At 37.1% G+C, this 21,244-nt stretch overlaps 1 protein-coding gene across 1 annotated transcript in view; it reads left to right on the forward strand.

The window, feature by feature from the left end:
* The first annotated feature begins 271 nt into the window (after nucleotides 1-271).
* Nucleotides 272-21,244, forward strand: part of LOC111154246 (myotubularin related protein 9) — a 61,301-nt gene continuing 40,328 nt past the window's right edge. The window contains exons 1-3 of the mRNA XM_022513749.1: nucleotides 272-554; nucleotides 13,255-13,363; nucleotides 17,339-17,464. Of these exons, the coding sequence (XP_022369457.1) occupies nucleotides 373-554; nucleotides 13,255-13,363; nucleotides 17,339-17,464 (417 nt within the window). The 5' untranslated portion in view covers nucleotides 272-372. The remainder of the gene's footprint in view (nucleotides 555-13,254; nucleotides 13,364-17,338; nucleotides 17,465-21,244) is intronic.

Below are 21,244 nucleotides of genomic sequence, written 5' to 3' on the forward strand. Positions count from 1 at the left end.
GCCCTAAAGCGGCCTCCTCTTTCTCCCTTCAGCCTGCCCAGCCGAGGCCGGGTCCCCAGGTGGCGGCGGCGGCTGCTGGGCCTGTCGCGGAGCTTTCTTTTCGCTCGAGAACTGGGCCTGGGGGCCCCCGGAGTTCGAGAGAGACGCCCGGGCCTGCTCCAGCCCCAGCCCTCCTCTTCCCGTGGCCAGTGACTGTGACCTCAGGCCTCGCCGCGCCCATCCGAGCCTAGGGCGGGGCCCGTCCTCCCCGCCCCGTCCCCGCCCCTCCGGCCTGCCGGGAGCCGGGCCATCCTCCTCCCGAGCCCTGCGGCGCTGTGACCGCCTCGGACCTCCGAGACTCGGGGAGTCCCGTGGCTCCGGCCGCGGGGAAACATGGAGTTTGCGGAGCTAATTAAGACCCCACGGGTGGACAATGTGGTGCTGCACCGGCCTTTCTATCCCGCCGTCGAAGGGACGTTGTGTCTGACTGGTCACCACCTGATCCTGTCCTCCCGGCAGGACAACACGGAGGAGCTGTGGCTCCTCCATTCAAACATCGACGCCATTGACAAGCGGTGAGTGCCCATTCTACCTCCTTTCCGTCGGGAACCCGGGGGTTTTTAGGTGGACGTCTGAGGCCACGCGTTCAGTGTTTTCCTTGCGCTCCATCGCCTAGCCCGCCAGCAAAATGAGCCTTCTCCGGCCTAGATTGAGGGTATGAATTTTAGAAAGCAGAAATCCATCCCAGTGAAATGCTTGATTTCCATTACATCCGGATGGAATTCCCAGGGTTATCGTATGGTTATTATCAGGCTGATTATCATTTTTGGCACATAACATCACTTGGGTGAATTTTTAACCTTTTTAAAAAAAACATTTGTTCTTGCACCATCATATTCCTTGGATTATTACTTGCCCGCCACAGTTCCGTAAAGTGGTTGAATGATTTAGGTGAAGGCTTTCCTTGCCTCTTTTGAGGAAAACTCAAAGAACTTAGTATGTAGTGTCTAAATTCCACAAAACTTTTTCTTTTTCTTTCCTTCAAAAATGGTTTATCATATTTCTTATTTCTTACCTTCAGGATCATCAATTAAATACTTCCTACTATGGGAGACTCTTTATCCTTACTAAGTTCTACTTGGGGGGGGGGGGGGGAAAAAAACAGAACTGGCTCTTAAACAAAGGTATTAATAGTTAACCTCTTCCCCGCGTCCCCTACTCCAGACTGTCTTTCCAAGGTGGTGTCTCAGAGTCAAAAAGTTATACTTCTGAGTCAAAATTCTTATTTCCCCAATGGCTCTGTGTACTTAACTCTAACCAGGAGAAGGTGAATTGATTACCCAGTTGACGCTAAAGTATAAATGAATGACAACAGGGGCGCCTGGGTGGCTCAGTGGGTTAAGCCTCTGCCTTCAGCTCAGGTCATGGTCTTAGGGTCCTGGGATCAAGTCCCGCATCAGGCTCTGTGCTCAGCGGGGAGCCTGCTTCCCTCTCTTCATCTACCTCTCTGTCTACTTGTGATCTCTCTGTGTCAAATAAATAAATAAAATCTTAAAAAAAAAATGAAAACAGCTTTTTAAAAATTATGTCTCAGGAGAATTTGGATAGTAAGAAGATTTCTAGGGAGGTTATGCCTTAAAAGACAGTATTTACCAGTGGTAATATTGGAAACAGTATGGATGAATTGATGACAGATTTATTTATTTTTTCATGCAGAGGGCTCCTACTAGACTCCTCAGATCACCTTGTCCTGTGTAAAAGTGTTCAGTGGTCTCTCCTGGCCTGCAGAATAGAGTATAAACCTTCTACAATGTCATTCATGTTGCTCCATGTCTGACCCTAACTTATTTTTTCCACCTTAGTGCTTGCCATTCCCTTTCATGAATCTTTTTTTTTTCTTTTTTAGGATTTTTATTTATTTATTTGAAAGAGAGCACAAGTGGGGGTGAGGGGTGCAAAGGGAGAGGGAGAAGTAGCCTCCCCACTGAGCAAGGAGCCGGATACTGGGCAGATCCCAGGACCCGGGGATCGTCCTAGGATCCTGACTTGAGCCCAAGGCGGACGCTTAACTGAGTCCCCCAGGTGCCCCTCATGAACCCTTTCTATTAGCCAATCCTCACTTTTTTATTTTTGCTCACTATGTCCTGCATTCTCCTGTCTGCATCTTACCAATGCTCTTCCTTCTGCCTGGTATGCCTTGTTCCTCCCAAGTTTGTTGAAGATGTATTTAATGTCATTATATTCTCAACATTTTGTAAGGCATGTAAAACACCAGGATGAATAAAGTATAGTTCTTATCTTTTAGTTCATAAGCTATCATCCAGTTGCTACTCATTTATCAATATGTAGTATAACCATTTTAACTGCCCTCTCTTTTGTGGGTTCTTCTGATAATTTCCACAACTAGAAGTAATTCTCCTCACCTTGAAATCCTATAACTCTTTAATTATACTTCTTTAATAAGTATATATTAAAATTTGTATTTTAATATTTACATATATGTTAGGTCCTTGAAGCCAGGACTTATATTTGGTTAATTTTTATCTCTTTCAAAACTCCTAACTTGGGTAGATAGGCACATAGCAAGTATAAGACGGATTAACCCCCAAATGATCAGTGATGCCACAGAATACAAATTAGAGTTTCTCCATACCACCAACTCCCTTTTCTCTTTTTCTTATTTCATGGTTGCTTTTCACGCTTTCATTTCATACTTACCCAGCATTTACTATATGCTAAGCCCTGGTAGGGCTTAAAAAAGTATGTAAGACACTACCTTTTAATCTGTTAGGGGAGAAATGACAAACTGTATATACGTCTCTTTTTCCCAGAAGCAGCATGATGTGATGGAAAGAGCATGAGATAGGTGGTCAGCTTAAAGTTTAATTATTGCTCTCAAGAAATACTTCCGTCTGTCTTCTATGTGCTTAGCACCATCTGGGCTCTGCAGGTATAGTGGTGACTAAGGAGGTCAAAGAGCTTGTGTACTAGTGGAGGGGATAGATAAATAAATCGACAAATAGGTAAATAACAACATCAGGTTGTAGGTGCCAGGAGGGAAAATAGAGGAAGATGGGAGGATAGAGAAGGCCAGGAGGCAGTGTTCTTAGAAGGGATTTCAGAAAAGATAAGTGACATTTAAATGAATGATATCCAGGACACCCGGATGGCTCAAATGAAGCATCTGCCTTCCGCTCAGGTCATGATCCCAGGGTTCTGGGATCAAGCCCCACATTGGGGAGCCTGCTCCGTGGGGATCCTGCTTCTCCCTCTGCGTGCCACTCCCCCTGCCTGTGCTCTCTTTCGTTTACTCACTCTCTCTCTGTCAAATAAATAAATAAAATCTTTAAAAATAAATGAACAAATGAATGACATCTGAAAGAAGAGGGGAAGCTAGCAATGTGAATATCAGAAGAAAGCATTCCAGCCAGAGGGAACAGCCATTGTGAAGACTGGAATGGGCCTGGCATGTACTGGGAAGAACGAAGAGGCCAGTGTGTCTGGAGGGCAGTGAGCAAGGGCAGAGGCTAGGGGTGTGCAGAAGCTGGTTGGAGGGATAAGCGGGGGCAGGTGGCTCAGACTTTCTTTGCCATTGTGATGGTTTTCAAAGGGAGCTCTTTGGAGAGTTGAAAACAAGGAAGTAAGAGCTGATAGACTTTTTAGAAGCTGGTTCTAGCCACTGGCAGAAGACGGATTGCAGAGTGGCAATCCCGCAGAAGCAGCAGGCCCAGTTAGGGGACTGTTGAGTAGTTCAGGGAGAAGGTGATGGTTACTTAAGAGTAGAAGAGGTCAGGTTTGGGATGTATTTTGAAGGTTGAGCTGCCATGCATTGTTAGTGAATTGTAAAGGGGATGTGAGAGGAGGCACAGTATTGAGGATGACTCCTTTAGATCTGTCTCTTGTTACCCAGGTGTCCTTAGGCAAGCCACTTAGCCTCTCTGAACCTCTCAATTCTATCACACGGAGGACGACAACCCTTCTCATATCTAGTAGTAACTTATGTTTGAGTGATGCTTTACAAGCTCATCAAATGCTCTCATGTGCACTGTATGTACAATTTTATTAGATCCTTTCAGCTGACAAGGTTTTATTAAGTTTTACAATTGTATGTTTTTCTTTTCATGGACCCCAGATATAGAAAGTTGAGTTAATCCTATTCAGTTGAGAACTTGTCATTTTCATGATAGATTCATTGCAAGGTTTTCTTGTTTTTTTTTTATTTTACATTTTATCTTCTTCAAGTCCTAATTTTCACCCCTATTTTCCATCTCATCCTCAATCGCTTCAGACAAGTATATTAAGTGTTGCTGTACATATAAGGATATATGTATATCCCTTTAAAATATATAGCACTCATAAGCAAGTTTAATTTCTCTCAGTAGGATTATGTTGCAGATCTTGTTCTATTTCTCAACATTAATTCAGTACTCTTCATACTGCTGTGCATACATCCATTTCACTGCTTCTGACTGCAGTACAGAATTCCAGATTGTTTAGAACATTTTACTTATCTGACCCTTCAGATAACTTCTAACTCCCTGCTATCACAACATACTTAAAATGTACTTGTTGGGTCCACTTACAGTCTTGTACAAGAATTTCTCTGAGCTTGTGTTCAGGATGGGCCTGAGCCAGAAAGCAGATACATAAAATTAGTTTGCTTCATCAAGTAATGCTGAGGACTTTCCAAAATGATAGTCCCTTTGCCCCTCCCAACATGGTCCCTATTTCCACCACATTCTTTTTTTTTTTTTTTTAAGATTTTATTTACTTACCAGAGAGAGAGAGGGAGAGAGAGCGAGCACAGGCAGACAGAATGGCAGGCAGAGGCAGAGGGAGAAGCAGGCTTCCTGCAGAGCAAGGAGCCCGATGTGGGACTCGATCCCAGGACGCTGGGATCATGACCTGAGTCGAAGGCAGCTGCTTAACCAACTGAGCCACCCAGGCATCTCTTTCCACCACATTCTTAGCAACATTTGGTATAATTATCTTTTTAAGTTTTGCTAGTCTGATGATTGTGAATAGTATCTTTGTTTTAATTTGTATTTCTCTAATTACTGATGAGTCTAAGTGTCTCTGTATAGACTTATTATCAATTCAATTAAATATTTTTTCCTTTCTTGCATTTCTTGACCCACTTTTAAAAAATTGGGTTTGTTGTCTTTCTAGTGTTGATTTGCACCAGTTCCTTGTATACTCTCTAGGTTTTAATTTAGACATTGAAGATGTCTTCTCGTAGTCTCTCAACCAATTGTTGACTTTTCTGTGGTGGTCTTTGTTGAGCAGAAGGCCTTAATTTTAATTCAGAATTCATTATTTTTTAATTTATTATTTGTGCGTTTTTTACTTTATTGTTTGTCCTTCCTTATCCCAAGATCACTAGGATATTATCTACGTTTTCTTCTGTGTTAGCTTTATAGTTTTACCCTTCACTTTTAGGTCTTTAATTCATTTAGATTCTACATTTGTTTCAAGTGTTTTTTCCAGGTAGCAAGCCAGTTTTCTTAATACCATTTCCTAATACCATGCCTATACCATTCTTGACTGATCCATCATATTTTAAGTGGTTTCATACACGTATAGCTTTCTCTGTGTCCCATAGGTTTTGTAATGTGTTTGTTTCCATTTTTCTCCGTTTTCTAATTTACCATGTGATTTCTTCTTTGATCCCTAGGTTGTTTAGTAGTGCATTGTTAATTTCCATAGTTTTGTGAATTTTTCAGTTTTCCTTTTGTTTATAGATTTCTAATTTTATCCCATTGTGTTCAGAGAAGATACTTTGTAAGATATCTATCTTTTTAAATCTGGGATTTTTATTTGTGGCCTAACATATAGTCTGTCCGAGAAAGTGTCTCATATGCTCTTGAGATGAATGTGTATTCTGTTGTTGTTGGGTAGCTAATGTGTATATGTTTGTTATATCTAGTTGGTTTATTGTGTTAAATGTCTATTTACTTATTTATCTTCAGTCTGATTGTTCTAGCCATTATCGTGAATGGGTATTAAAGTTTCCAACTGTTATTGTAGAGCTGTTTTTTCCTTCAGTTCTGTCAGTTTTTGCTTCATATATTTTGATTGCCTGTAGTTAAGTGTGTAATTATTTATAATGGTTATATCTGCTTGCTGTGTTGAATCTTTTATTTGAATATAATGTCCTTCCTTGTCTCTTGTAACCATTTCTGATTTAAAGACTATTTTGTCTGATATTAGTATAGCACCTGCTGTCTTTGGTTACTGTTTGCATGAAATATTTTTTTTCCTATCTTTTCACTTTTAACCCATTTGTGTCTTTAGATCTTGAATGTCTTGACTCAAGACAGCATATAGCTGGTTAATATGTTTTTATTCATTCTGCCAATCTCTGTCTTTTGACTGGACAGTTTTTTTAATTCATTTACATTTAAAGTTATTATTGATAAGTAGGGACTTATGTAACTGTGCTATTTGTTTTCTCTATGACTTATAGCTTTTTGTCCCTTAATGTTCTGTTTTTTGTGTAGTTGATTTTTTGTAGTGAAATGTTTAAATTTCTTTCTCGGTTACCTTTATATATATCCTGTGGCTATTTGTGATTACTATGGGTATTACATTTAACATCCTAAAGTTATAACATTCTAATTTGAATTTATACCAGTTTAAGTTCAATAACGTACCAAAAGTTTGCTCCTTTATAACTCTGGCTTTACTGCTTTTCATTATTAATGTCACAAAATTACATCTTAATACATTTTATGCTCCTAAACATAAACTCATAATTCTTATAAATGCAGTAGTTTCTTATTATATAGTAAATAAAATTTGGAGTTAAAAACCAAAGTTACAGTAATACAGTAATAATAGCTTTTATACTACTAATTTTTTTCTTTGAATGTATTAATTTGTTAAATCGTGTAGAAAACAGAAAGCACAGTTACAAACCATTGTTACAATAATATTAGGTTTTATAACAACCCATGTATTTACCTTTACTGAGATCTTTATTTCTTTTTTTTTTTTTTAAGATTTTTTTATTTATTTATCAGAGAGAGAGAAGGAGAGAGAGCGAGCACAGGCAGACAGAATGGCAGGCAGAGGCAGAGGGAGAAGCAGGCTCCCTGCCAAGCAAGGAGATGGATGTGGGACTCGATCCCAGGACGCTGGGATCATGACCTGAGCTGAAGGCAGCTGCTTAACCAACTGAGCCGCCCAGGCGTCCCGAGATCTTTATTTCTTTATATAGCTTCAAATTACTGCCTAGTGTCTTTTCATTTAACCTTGTGGGACTCCCTTGAGCATTTCTTGTAGTGCTCATGAGTCCCTCAACTTTTGATTATCCAGGAATGTCTTAATTTCTCCATTACTTTTGAAGGACACTTTTGCTGGATATAGGATTCTTAGTTGATGGCTTTTTTTTCTTTTTTTATAAAACACTTTGAACATATAAGCTGCCTGTTTTCTGGCCTTCAAAGTTTCTGATGCAAAATCTATTCATTATTTTATTGTGGCTTCCTTGTTGTATGTGACAATTTGTTTCCCTCTTGCTGCTTTCAAGATATTCTCTTTGTTTTTTGAAAGTTTGATTAAAATGTGTTTTGGTGTGATTCTCTGAGTTTATCTTACATGGAGTTTGTTGAGTTTCTTGGATGTTTATATTCATGTCTTTCATCGGATTGGGGAATTTGTCCACCATTATTTCTTCAGATATTCTCTCTGTCCCTTTTTCTTCTCTTTCTGGGATTCCTACAGTGTGTATGTTGGTTCTCTTGTAGGTATCCCACAGGTCCTTAGGTTCTATTCACTTTTTTTTCAATCTCTTCTCTTTCTGTTCCTCAGACCTGATAATTTCTATTTTATCTTCAGGTTCACCTATTTTTCTTCTGTCTGCTCACATCTACCTTTGAATCCCACTAGTGAATTTTTCATTTCAGTTCTTGCACTTTTCACCTCCAGCATTTGGGGAAGAGGGGTTCTTTGAGGTTTTCTCTTTTTATTGATATTTCCATTTTGTTCACACAGCATATTCTTGACTTTCTCCACATCTTACTTTAGTTCTTTGAGCATCTTTAAGACCATTGTTTTAAAATCATTATCGAGTAAATCTGCCATTGTCTTTTTCAGGGAAAGTTTCAGTTGATGTACTTTTTTCCTTTGAGTGGCCCATACTTTCTTATTTGTATGCCATGTGATTTTTTTGTTGTTGAACACTGGACATTTGATCTAATAACAAGGTGACTGACTCTGGAAATCAGATTCTTCCCCTTCTCCAGGGTTTGCTGTTTTTGTTTGTTTGTTTTCTAATAATAGTTATTTACTTATAATTATTATTGTTGTTATAAGTTTTTTCTATGCCAGGGATCAGCCTCAAGTATAAATTTAAGGTTATCTAGTAGTTCTTTTCTGAGCTTTTCCCTGGGCATTTACCTCATATATGTAATTATTTTTGAATATCCTAATCTTTAATGTCTGTTTTTTGAAAGGAGAAAAGCGAAATATGAAATGAGGATTGGGAGGGGAAAGAGGACCGGCCTTTAAATTCCCTGGAAGTTACTTTTGGGGGACAAACTACAGTAGGGAGAGGCACAACAATAATGGCTGCTGGCCTTTGCATGGCTGTGATCAGAAGCAGTAGACAGCAGTCAGAGCACAGATCCCTGACAGCTGGAGGACAGGATCTTTTTTCTCTGATGCTTAGTAGACAGTGTCTTTGCCCAGCTTGGCTTCCTCAGGCTGTGCATGGGCTGCTCCAGGAACATGTGCATAGCTGCCCATCACATGGCTAGGGTGTGTAGCTGCTAGTTTGCTAAGAGCTGAATTTATCCAGAATTTATCATTCAAGTCTTCCCCCTGGGAGCTACAAGCCTTAATAGACCCTAGAGTCACAATAGTCACATCAAGCAGATCATGCCAGTGAAATTGTTGTCTAGATGGGGAGACAGATTCTTGGTGCTTCCTACTCCACTATCTTTCCAAAATACTTTCCTTTATTGAGTTTTGAGCATTTTGGTTTTTTTGTTTTGTTTTGTTTTAAAGATTTTATTTATTTATTTGACAGACAGAGATCATAAGTAGGCAGAGAGGCAGGCAGAGAGAGAGGGGGAAGCAGCCTCCCTGCTGAGCAGAGAGCCGGATGCGGGGCTCGATCCCAGGACCCTGGGATCATGACCTGAGCTGAAGGCAGAGGCTTAAACCCACTGAGCCACCCAGGCGCCCCTTGTTTTGTTTTGTTTTGTTTTGTTTTTAAATATATTCTAGATACAAGTCTTTTATCAAATAAGATTTGCAAATATTTTCTGTCAGTCTTTGGTTTGCCTTTTCATTCTCTTTAACAGTGCCTTTCAAAGAGTAAATAATTTAAATTCTGAGGAAGCCCAACTTATTAGTTCTTTTTATAGATTGGGGTTGTGGTGTCTTAACTTAGAAATCTTTGCCTAACCTAAGGTCACAAAGATTTTTCCTCATATTTTCTTCCAGCAGTTTTATAGTTCTAGGTTTTATCTTCAGGTATATGATCCATTTTGAGTTAGTTTTTATATATGGCTTATAGTATGCATATATGTATGTATGTATATTGCATATGGATATCTGATTGTTTTACCTCTTCTTCAATAAATCATCTTTGCACCTTTGTCCATATATTTATAGATTCTTTTCTGTCCCATTGATCTGTTTATCTTGGTGCTATTACATTACCACAGTCTTAATTACAGTAGGTTTTTTAAAAATATTTATTTATCTATTTTAGAGAGAGAGAACGTACGCACGTTCACGTGAAGGTGGGGAGGGGTAGAGGGAGAAAAGCACACACCCCGCTGAGCACAGAGCCTGACTTGGTTTGATTTCATAAACTGAGATCATGACCTGAGCCAAAATTAAGGGTCAGGTGCTTAACTAACTGAGCCACCCAGGTGCCCCTACAGTAGCTTCATAGTAAGTTGAAATTATGTAGTGTTAGCTATCTAGGAATGTTCTTATTAAAAATTTTTCTGTCTATTTAAGGTCATTTGCATTTCTGTATGAATTTTAGAATCAGGTTGTTAATTTCTAAAAATAAATAAGTAAATAAATAAAGCCTATGTGATTTTTATTGGAATTGTGTTGAATCTGTTGATAAATGAATTTGTTCAAAATTGACATCTGATATCTTTAAGTCTTCTGTCCCATGAACAAAGTATATCTCTCCGTTCATTTTATTTAGGTGTTTGATATCTTTCAACAGTATGTTTTAGTTTTCACTTACAGATTTCAGACATCTTTTGACAGATTTCCCCCATTTTCCCCATTTATTACACATTTTTGGATGCTCTTTCAAATGGTATTTTTAAAATTTCAATTTCTAACTGCTTTTGTATTAATTATTTATTGCCATAGAAGTCTTCAGGCCTTGCAGACCTGGAGAGGGACTATCCCCTCTCAGAGTTAGCTATTTACTCCAAATAGCCGGAAACTTGCCTGCAAGCACACCTTTGGTATGCACACCAACCAATTTGGAGTCCGGAACCTTATCTGCCTCCTCATATCAGGCTTCTGTGCTCAGGACTACTATTTTCTCTTCTCTTGCATTATTCCAGGGCCAGGTACAGACAACTAAGAATCATCTGTATAACCCAGAGCCTGACAGAATTATTCAAACTACCTAATCCTAAACTTGCTCAGCTGCCTTTCCCATTCCTTTCTGTGAAAACTTACAGTAAAAGTTCTGGCCCATGCTTTCCTCTTGCACTATCTGCCTCCTGACACCCTGCATGACATGGCGTGCCCCCTCCTTCTGAGAACTGTGAATCACAAACTATCTTTCCAATGACAGTTGTCTCCTGATCTGTCAGCTCTGTCATCCTAAATAAAAACCAAGTCCTGAATATTTTAAACAATTGTTGAAATAGTATATAGAAATACTATTGATTTTTGTGTACTGAATTTGTATCCAGCAACCTTACTAACCTCACTTTTTAATTCCAGTAGTTTTTTTTGTATTTTTCATTAGCTTTTCTAAATAGGCAGTCATGTCATCTCCCACTAAAGACAGTTTTATTTCTTCTTTTCCAATTTGGGTACCATTTATTTCTTGCCTCATTGCACTGGCTATTAACTATCAGTACAAGGTTGAATGGAAGCAGTGAGAGTGAACATCTCTGTTATTCCTGATACTAGTGAAAAAGTATTTAGTCTTTCACAATTAAGTCTGTGATTAGTGGTAGGTTTGTTTTGTTGTTTTTGATTTTGTTTTCTTTTGGTAAATGCTATTATCAGGTTGAAGATGTTTCCTTCTGTTCCTGGTTTGCTGAGAGTGGGGGTTTTTTGTTTTTGTTTTTTAAGATCAGGAATAGATGTTGAATTTTGCCAAATGCTTTTTCAGTATCTATTGTGATGTTCGTCTATATAGTTTTACTTTTTCGGTTTGGCGATACGATAAATTGCTTTGATTTTCAAATGATAAACCCCAGCTGTTCATGATGTATTACCCTTTTTATGTATTATTGGATTTAATTTGCTAATATTTTGATGAGAAATTTTGCATCTGTGTTCCTGAGGGATATTGGTCTATAGTTTTCTTATGTCTTTGTTTGTTTTTTATATTAGGGTAATGCTTCCCCATGGAATGAGTTGATAAATAATTGTCTCTTCTTCAACTTTCTGAAAGACTTTGTCTTGAATTGGTATTATATTTTCCTAAAATGTTTTATAGAATTCATCAGTAAGCCACTTAGGCCTGGAGGGTTTTCTGGTGGGGAAGATTTTCATGAAAATTGCAGTTTATTTAATAGCTATAGAACTAATTATGTTCTTCTTGAGTTTGTGTCTTCTGAGGAATTGGTCCATGTCATTTACCTTGTTGAATTTATTGGCATAAAGTTGTTCCTAGTATTTCCTTATCCTTTTAATACTATACAGTCTGTAGTGATTCTTATTTCTCTCATTTCTGATATTGGTAAATTGAGACTGACTTTTTTTTTTCCTGATCACTTTGGCTAGTGGTTTATTGCTTTTATTATTTTCAAGCAATCATCATTGCTTTTATTATTCCCTATAATTTTCTTTTTTCTGCTTCATCAATTTTGGTTCTGATCTTTATTTAATGTCTTCTTTGAATTTGACTTGCTCTTCTTTTTTTAGTGTAGTAGAATCTGAAGTCACTAATATGAAACTTTCTTTCTAATATAGATGCTTTCCTCAGACTGTCAGTTTCACCTATGTTCCCTCTTCTGTAGCTTGGAAACTCTCAAAACTGTAAACTGGGGTAATTGTAGGATTCACCTTTTTTCCCATCTCCCAGAGATATCTGTTCTTTGTTGCTTGGTGTCCAGTGTCTTGAAGATAGTTCTTTCATATATTTTGTCCAGTTATTTTGGTTGTTTCAGGTGGGAGGCTAAATATGGTTCCTGTCATACCTTTGCTGGAAGTAGAAGTGCCAAGAGTGTGAGTTTTCCAAATAAATTTGATAAGAGGCATTTCAGTGTGTTGATAGGTTGTAGATGTCTGGAAGAATTACCTTTAGTAGGATTTGACCCGTGCTGATAATGTTTGCCTGTCCAAATTAACAATGCAGTGATGTGAGTCATAGGGGTGCTTACAGTTGAGATGGAGCTCAGGAAGAGTAGCCGAGGGAATTGCCTTTCTAAACTGGGCAAAATGTAAGTAAAATGAATAGTATTTGGCCAATCTAAGAATTCCTAGTTTAGGGAATACTCAGAGGTATTAATGGAAAAGAAAGGGGCCAACCAGTGGCAAAGCACAAGAAAACTCAGAGCTGTCAGCAAATACAAAACAAAACAACAATAATAAAAAGAAGACAAAAATTGCAATCAAGGTAAAATTATATTTGTACAAAATTTACTGATACAAAAGTTATGAGTAGATATGGCATTTAGAATATATAATGTAAGTTAATAGTTTTTAAAGACTGAATAAGAGATACTTATATTTAAAATCAACTACTACAAGCTTGGAAGTAAGTAAAATCTGAAAGTGTTTTCCTATGCTCTATAAACATTTAACATATTAATTACAGATCTTTTTTTCTCTATTCTTTGAAGTAAGGCCCCAAATAATCTTCATTAAGTGAATTGGCCTAGTACTAATTAGTTTTTGAATTCAGAAAATTTTAAGTACATGTATTTAAAATAATTTATGGCTCACATTTTTTAATATACAGTCCTGACTCTTCCTTAATTAGACTAATTTGGGAGAAGAAAGTTGAATATAGATGGTAATTACAACTACATTCTCTTTTCAAGGAGATAGTCATATGTTTAAAGATAGAAATATATGTTCTTAAGCATAATTTGTAATTTTTTACAGATTTGTGGGACCACTGGGTACCATCATCATAAAATGTAAAGATTTTCGAATAATTCAGTTGGATATTCCTGGAATGGAAGAATGTTTGAATATAGCCAGTTCCATTGAGGTAAATATTTCAGAGGCAAAATCTGATGAAAATAAATAGTAATAAAAAAAGAACCTTATATTCTGACTCAGTGTGGCTCTTGTGTTTTTTTTAGTAGATAGTTGGTCATATTCTGTGACTCACATATTGAAAATTGACAGGAAAAGCCTCACCCTGATTCATTGTTATAGGAATGTAATAAGATTTTATTGACTTTTAATAGTTTTTAGTGTGACTTATTCCTCCAGGTTCACTTGTAGCATTTGACGGGATTTCCTTCTCTTTTAAGACTCAATAATACTCCACTGTGTGTATATATTATAAGGTTTTTCTAAAAAGTAACTTCTTTTATAAAGCAGGTGATTATCACCAATGATTATAGTCTTTTGTTTGTCTTTAGTAAGTCTTAATTTTCCCTACATCATGTTTGCTTAAGACAGCATGTTTGTTTTATATTCGTAACAACAGTATTGAGTATCTGTTCAGATAACAAATAATAGATATTTTGCTTGATAATTTAATATTTAAATGGAAGAGCTCACACCATTTTCTTACCCATTCAAACTATTTTGGTTTACACTCAAATTTTAAATTGCCTTGTTTTAAATCATTGTCACTAAATTACAGCAATTAACTTTTTGTTTATAGTATTTCTAGACAATTATAGACACATCAACTTTTTACCCCCTTTGGTCTTTGAGTGACTAATCTGGTCTTTGTATCCAGAACGAATGCTATTGGCTTAACTACTAAAAGGAGACAGGAAGGTTTAAAAATCTGTAATTAGGATCTTGTCTGCTTTTTTAAACAAGAATAGAGAAATAAAAACTGTCGTGCTGAGAAAAATGGCATGGAACTGGTTTACTTTCTGCCTTTGCTAAATTTTACTTAGAGAAAATGAGAAGATGAGCTGAACTATTTGTCTTGCTTATCTTGTCGTTTGGAAGTGATGTAGTAACGTTGATTTGGCCAAATTTGTGAACCTGGGTAAGGAATACACTCTGTGGTTTCTAGGCTATTAAATTGAAACACTGTCCTGCTCTTTGGGCAGGGGAATACTACTGACCCATTTCATTTGAGCTTTTTTTTTTTTTTTTTTTTTTTTTTCTGTTGAGGGTTTGGATTTTCACTAATCAGTCTACATTTTTCTTCTTATCCCTTTTATATAAAGCTTACAATATAGCTGGTTGGTGGATGTTAGTGAAGTTGCATATGGTGAAGGATAATGGTAAAGGAAATATAGGGCAAAGCCTGTTACTGACTTTCTGATTGCATTTACTTAGTTTTGTTAGCATCTGACACTAATCAGTTGTGTTTTTTTTGTTTTTTTTTTAATTTTTTTATAAAGATTTTATTTATTTATTTGTCAGAGAGAGAGAGAGAGAAGGAGAGAGAGCAAGCACAGGCAGACAGAATGGCAGGCAGAGGCAGAGGGAGAAACAGGCTCCCTGATGAGCAAGGAGCCCGATGTGGGACTCGATCCCAGGATGCTGGGATCATGACCCGAGCTGAAGGCAGCTGCTTAACCAACTGAGCCACCCAGGCGTCCCTAATCAGTTGTTTAATTGGCTGTATATAGTACCTGAAGTACTTTAGAAACTGAGTATTGTAGAAACTCTTGACCTCAGAAAGTGAATGATCTATTAATTATTTTACAACATAGTAAATATACGTTGTAAACTTCGTCTCTTGCCTTTTCCTGGTATCCAATTCCTTCCCGCCTCCCCTATACATCTTGACAAAACTTGGTAGTAACAAGTGAATTTCTTATATAAAACAGTTGAGCTAGTCTTTCTAATCAAGAATCCATATACCCTAATATATTCTGCTGCCACAAATAGAATCCTATTGGAAGACTAACTGGCAAGTGCTCAGTTTTCTAAAATGTAGCAGGAAGCCTAATGAAGCTTTTTTCTGTGTAGTTTCCACTGTCTTTTGGAATTGAAATGTTTTCAGTTCTTTCAGCATTAATGTGTTTAAAGGAAAAGTCCTAGTGACATAATATGTGATCACAAGTCAGAATATGAGTGCTTATTACCTACTAAAGTGGCTGTTGATTTGCATTTAAAATTGTGGTTGTACCAGCCACTATGGAAAACAGTATGGAGGTTCCTCAAGAAATTAAAAGTGGAACTACTGTATGACCCAGCAGTCCCACTTCTGGATATATATCCAAAGAAAACAAAATCATCTCAAAGAGCTATCTTTACTCCCTTGCTCATTGCAGCATTATTCATAATAACCAAAATATGGAAATAGCTTAAGTATCTGTCAGCAGATGAATGGATAAAGAAAATATGATATTTATCTGTATATCAGTGGAATATTATTCAGCCATAGAAAACAGTAATCCTGATATTTGTGACAACAAGGGTGAAACTGGAGGGCATTATGCTAAGTGAAATAAACCAGAAAGAGAAAGACAAATATTGCATGTTACTGCTTATATGTGGAATCCTAAATACTAAAAAAACTTAGAGAAACAGAGAGTGGAAAAGTGGTTGCTAGGGGCTGAGGGAGATAAGGAGAGGTTGGTAAAAGTTACAAACGTACAGTTATAAGATGAATAATGTCTTAGGATCAAATGTAAAGCATGGTAACTATAGTCAACAAAACTATATTATTGTATAATTGAAATTTTCTAAGAGAGTAGAACTTAAATGTTTTCAACAAAAGGCAAATATGTGAGAAGATGGATATGTTAATTAATGCCAGGGGGGTGTCCTTTCACAATGTGTCATATCATCATTTTGAATATCTTAGTTTTATCTGCCAGTTTTACCTCCGTAAAGATGAAATTTTTAAAAAATATTGCAAAGAATATCTTAAAAACAGAATTTTTAAAAAGTGAAACAGTAATGTTTGTACTGAACAACGGCAGCTCTGGCCTAGGTCACATGTGACATAGTTTAGTGTGATTGGCAATTTAGTGGTCAGTTTAGTGTGATTGGCAGCCACAGACTGTATAGAAGTGGATAGTGGATTATACAGCCATGCTTCTCCATATTTTCTGTATTATGAGCTCTGGGGGAAAAGTGTCATGATTTATGGGCAGATGGAAGAATAACATTGGATGAAGATGTTTTGTTAAACTGCTAAACTACATGTCTAATCTGCTTTTTAAGTCTTGGGCCCATTCTTTTGTGAATCTGGTCTTTCTGTGACCTAGAGGAAGGTAGCTTTATTCTGAGAGTTTTGGGGAACTAGCATGATGTTGGGCTCCTGGGTAAGTGTCTCCATAATTACTGTAATTTGAATTATGCTAATTGATTTTGGTACTTTTTTCCCCAGCCGTAGAAGTGTTTTTTTAATAAGTCCCCTGTCAGAAGGTTGAAACTGCCAGATGATGGAGGATGTCCCATCTGTCTGTTCCTCCCATTTAGTCAGGTTTTCCTGGTGGTGTTATCCAGAATTCAAGTGTTTCAGATGATTATAGGCTCATTTGGGAACCACAGAGTTATTGCCCCAGCTTGAGAATGGGTCACTGTAACATAAAGATAATATACATGGCCACCAAGCTGTAACATCTTTATTTATGGTAACTAACAGACACTGATTTTTAAGTAATGTACATATGTTGATATACTCGATATCTGAATTTTGAGCCAAGGCCTTTTTTCTAACCAGATCCTGTTTTTTTCCTGATCCCTAGAAATATTTGGACCTTTTTTATTAGGCTTTGTTAAGTGGTATCAAAAGAAGTTATTTAATTTTTCTTCTGGAATAGGTGTGCACACTTTTTTTGTTCTTGTGTTCATTCACGAAATGTTAACTGAGCATATGCTATGTGCCAAGTACCTTGTTAGATGCTGAAAGTATGGAAATCAGCTTCAGTAAGCTATAATTGTGTCTAGTGGTAAATACAATGTTGGAGAAGTAGATGGGGTGTGCATCCTTATTACACTGTGTTTATTTAATACCGATTTGGTAGTTAGAAGGTGTTTCAAATTGCGGTAAGTTCCTTTCTCTTTCTTTTGTTTCCTTTTTATGCTCTAGGCATTGTCTACCCTGGACTCTATCACTCTGATGTACCCTTTCTTTTATCGGCCCATGTTTGAAGTGATGGAAGATGGCTGGCATTCTTTCCTTCCTGAGCAAGAGTTTGAACTCTACTCTTCTGCTGTGAGTAACGTTTGAGACAACTTATGTGTAACGAGAAATAACCCAGTACTTTACTTGTGAAATGATCCCTTCCTTTTGACGACTAATAAGGTGTTGTTTGCTTATCCATGCCTGAAAGAAATTTATGTTAGCTGTTAGTACTGAAGCTTCTGCCATTCAGAGATTTGTACAGTTTGTTTTCAATTCTGCACCTCCAGGGATTTTTCTTCTAGTGGATTTCGGCTGGATCCCAGATGTTACTTTTTTTAATTTTGCAAATGATATTGGTAAAACATTAAGATCTTCAAAAAGATAGTCTTGACCTGTTTTGAGTTCATTGTTGATTGTTTTAAGAGCGTCCCCATAGAAACAACTTTATATGTAGTAATTAGGTTCTGAGCCATCCCAAAAAGTCTGTTGAACCTGCTGTGTGCCTAAGACAGCATTAGAGAAACATAGATCAATTTTTTCTGGGGGATAATTTTTGTGTTTTTATAATTTGGGCTATTATGACCACGTCACTAGAACCAGGTTTTCTTTCTCATTCTTCACAATTTTACTTCTTTCTTCTTCCATCACACTTATGTAAATGGGCCCTGGTATGGTGGGGGTGGTGGTCAAGAAGTAAGGACCAGGGGACTATGTAACTTAAAGAATAAAGATGTACATGTCAGCAAAGTAATAAAGGAACAGAAGGTCACTTTTTTATTGTATGGGCATGTTTATGTAGTTCACGGATAACTACCTGTATTTACACTTACATTTAGTGTTTTTATTGCATTAAAAACTGCAGAGTAAACATTCTTAAATGCATGATACTTTTTTGCTGTAATCACCTACCACCAACAGTTAGCTTAGAGGAATCCTTAATTATTTCCTAGGTGGAAAATGGCAGTCACGTAGTGATCAGGAAGGGAGAATTCTGGATGATTTGTTTGGGTAGCCAACACTATCTGTACGAAGGACTTACCCATGATTTACCTTGGAGTTAGGTGCCATAAGTGAACCAGTCTAAGTCTACATTCTTCAGGTCAACATTCAAATCAATCTCCTGTTCTGTGCAGAAATCCCCTATGCTAAAAACATCCATGATGTGGTCATTTAGCCTCTGCTTGAAATCATAGTGTGGGAGAATTTGCAAAAACACAATGGTGTCCCATTTGGGGACAGTTCTAATTCTTAGCTGATCTCTGTTTCCCTGTGCATAGAGCCAATGTTTCTGATATTACCTTGTGTCATTTAATTTATCTCATTCCTCTACTATGAACTCTTCTTCAAATTAGGAACTCTTATGTCCCCATTAAGTTTTCTTTCTTGCAGATTAAATATCAGTATTTACTTCAACTTTTTCTAATAATGGTGGCCTCAGGGCCGTATACTGTCCTGGTTGCTTGTCCCATCAGGGCCTTCAGTTTTATCATTTATACTCTTAAAATATAGTACCCATACCACTTGGTATAGATTGGAACTATTACTGATGCTTTAAGGCAGCTTAAAGTTGTATTAGCTTTTTTGAGAATTAAGTTAATAATGAAATAAACTAAAATTTATACATTTTCTCATATTTGTTACTAAGGGATCTACCCTATGTTTTTGTTATTGTATTTACTTACTAACTAATTTTTATTTAGGTTCAATACTTTTCCAAGTAGGCATTTTCTTTTTGGCTTAGCTAATTATTTAAGTTGTTTGTATATTTGAAGTTCTGGTATTTTCCTGCAAATTTTATAATCCACAGATTTAATGAGAACATCTTTAATGCCTTGTTTGAGGTATTTAGTTACTATTATTAGATGATGGAAATTTAAGATGAGCAAAGCATGGTTCCTTCCTTCTACTTGATGAAAGTCTAACAGTTATTTAACTAATCAAGTACAATGAAATAAGTGCTGACAAAAGTATCCACAAGGCACAAGGAGAATGACATTAGATTTGTGTTACTGAAAATCAATTCTGTTGCAAAATGCTAAGAAACTGCTTGAAAAAGCTACTGTAAAGATATACAGAAGTTGGTTGGATTTAGTGTAGAAAGATTCAGAAAGTAGAATTAAAAGGCATTGGTGACCCACTCACTGGAGGTGAAAGGTAAAACAGGCAGTAGCATCTAGGATGATACCATTGAGAAGAGAAAAACAGAAAGAGAAATGTGTTTAAAGGGAATGAGTTAAATTCATTTTGGGGGATGGCAGTTCAAAGAGCCTGTATGGTACATCATTGAATATATATGAGAGAGAGTCTGGAGCTTATTTGAGAGGTCCTTGTTAAAAATGAAAAACTGAGGGTAATCAGCAAATAATCTTTGGAAACCATGAGGAGAGACTGAGATTGCCTAAGGAAAGCATCTAAAGTAAAAAGGATGACTAGGATTGAACCATTTAAGAGGTGAATGGAGGAAAATCCAAGGGACGAGTGAGTTTCAAGTAGGAGAGAGTCAGCAGTATGCAAAACTTCTTATTCATTTTTTGTTGTCTCTTTCTTGGTCTAGAATATAAGCTGCTAGATTATAAACTTTACAAGGGCTGGAACCATTATCATTCTGGTTTCCTATTGTATTGCTAGCACATGATAGGCAAAGGGTAAATATTAGTTGAGTGAATGAATGTAGGTGTGAATTTATTCAGGATGGGTCAAAAGGGTAGTAAAGCCTTCTATATATCGTTAGAAGTCCTCTGCCGGGTTACATCCCTGTCACTTAATCAGTATTCTTTGAGTAAGGTTTTTTGTTTGTTTTTTGTTTTTTTTTCATCTGAAAACTTTTTAATTAAAATATTAGCCAGTCCCTACTTCATTATTATGTCTAAAAGAGATGTGTGGTATTGACAGTACTAAAACTAGCTATCAGGATATCTTATGTTGCATCCCAGATATGTTACTGGCAGCTTGACTTTTTAGGACTTAGTTTCCATGTCTACAAAATGAAAGTGTTGAACAAAAATGATCTCTAGAGTTTCTCCTACTTGAAGCATGGTTTTATTCTAGGATATCATGAAAGATTATTTCAGGTACTTCGTTGAAATAGTCATACATGATATATCTGTACTCTTTCAATCTATTTGAAATTACATATAAAAAAGGTAATAAGATTCTGCTTATGATCGAATAACTCCTCTATCTGAGAAGACCTCCTGCCGAGATCAGTGACAAACTATAAATAAAACACAAAACAACTGCCACCTGAAAGCTCTGGTAATTGAGCAGAAAGCTTCATATTTTGGAGGGGGTCAAAATGCAGAGAAAGTGAATGACAGAATGAAATTCCTATTTGGGGAACTTTGTCTTGAGGTCAGCATAGTTGTGGCATTGATAACATGGAACAGCTAACATTCCCATAGAAAGCCCACTTTCTGTCTAGTAGGAGGAACCAGGTGAATGGCCTGGGGCATCAGAGGATGATCAGAAGGAGAACCTTGGTTCTGTGGTATACAACCTTGAACCTGTGGCTGATTGTGAATGAGGTGTGCTTGGAGCATACTGAGATCCGTCAGAACCAAGAGCTGAGCTGCCTTGCACCACAGGTGTTAACGGAGTTTGCAATTCAAATCTAACAAAGTTAATTGCCTACTAAAACAAAAAAACATTAAGTCTCTTCAAAGGACTATAACGGAATGCGGAGTTTCCACAACACAACATTTGCAGGATACAATCTAAAATTGAGCTAAAATATTGTGACCCATTCTGAAGGAAAAAGTTGGCAGTACCAACCCCAAGATGACTCACTCAAATGTTTAAAGTATCACACAAGAACTTTTTTTTTAAAGATTTTATTTGTTTGATACAGTGTGTGCAAGGGGGCGCTGGGTG

Source organism: Enhydra lutris, unplaced genomic scaffold, assembly GCF_002288905.1.
Source record: "Enhydra lutris kenyoni isolate GAN:26980312 unplaced genomic scaffold, ASM228890v2 scaffoldscaffold3, whole genome shotgun sequence".
Lineage (NCBI taxonomy): Eukaryota > Metazoa > Chordata > Mammalia > Carnivora > Mustelidae > Enhydra > Enhydra lutris.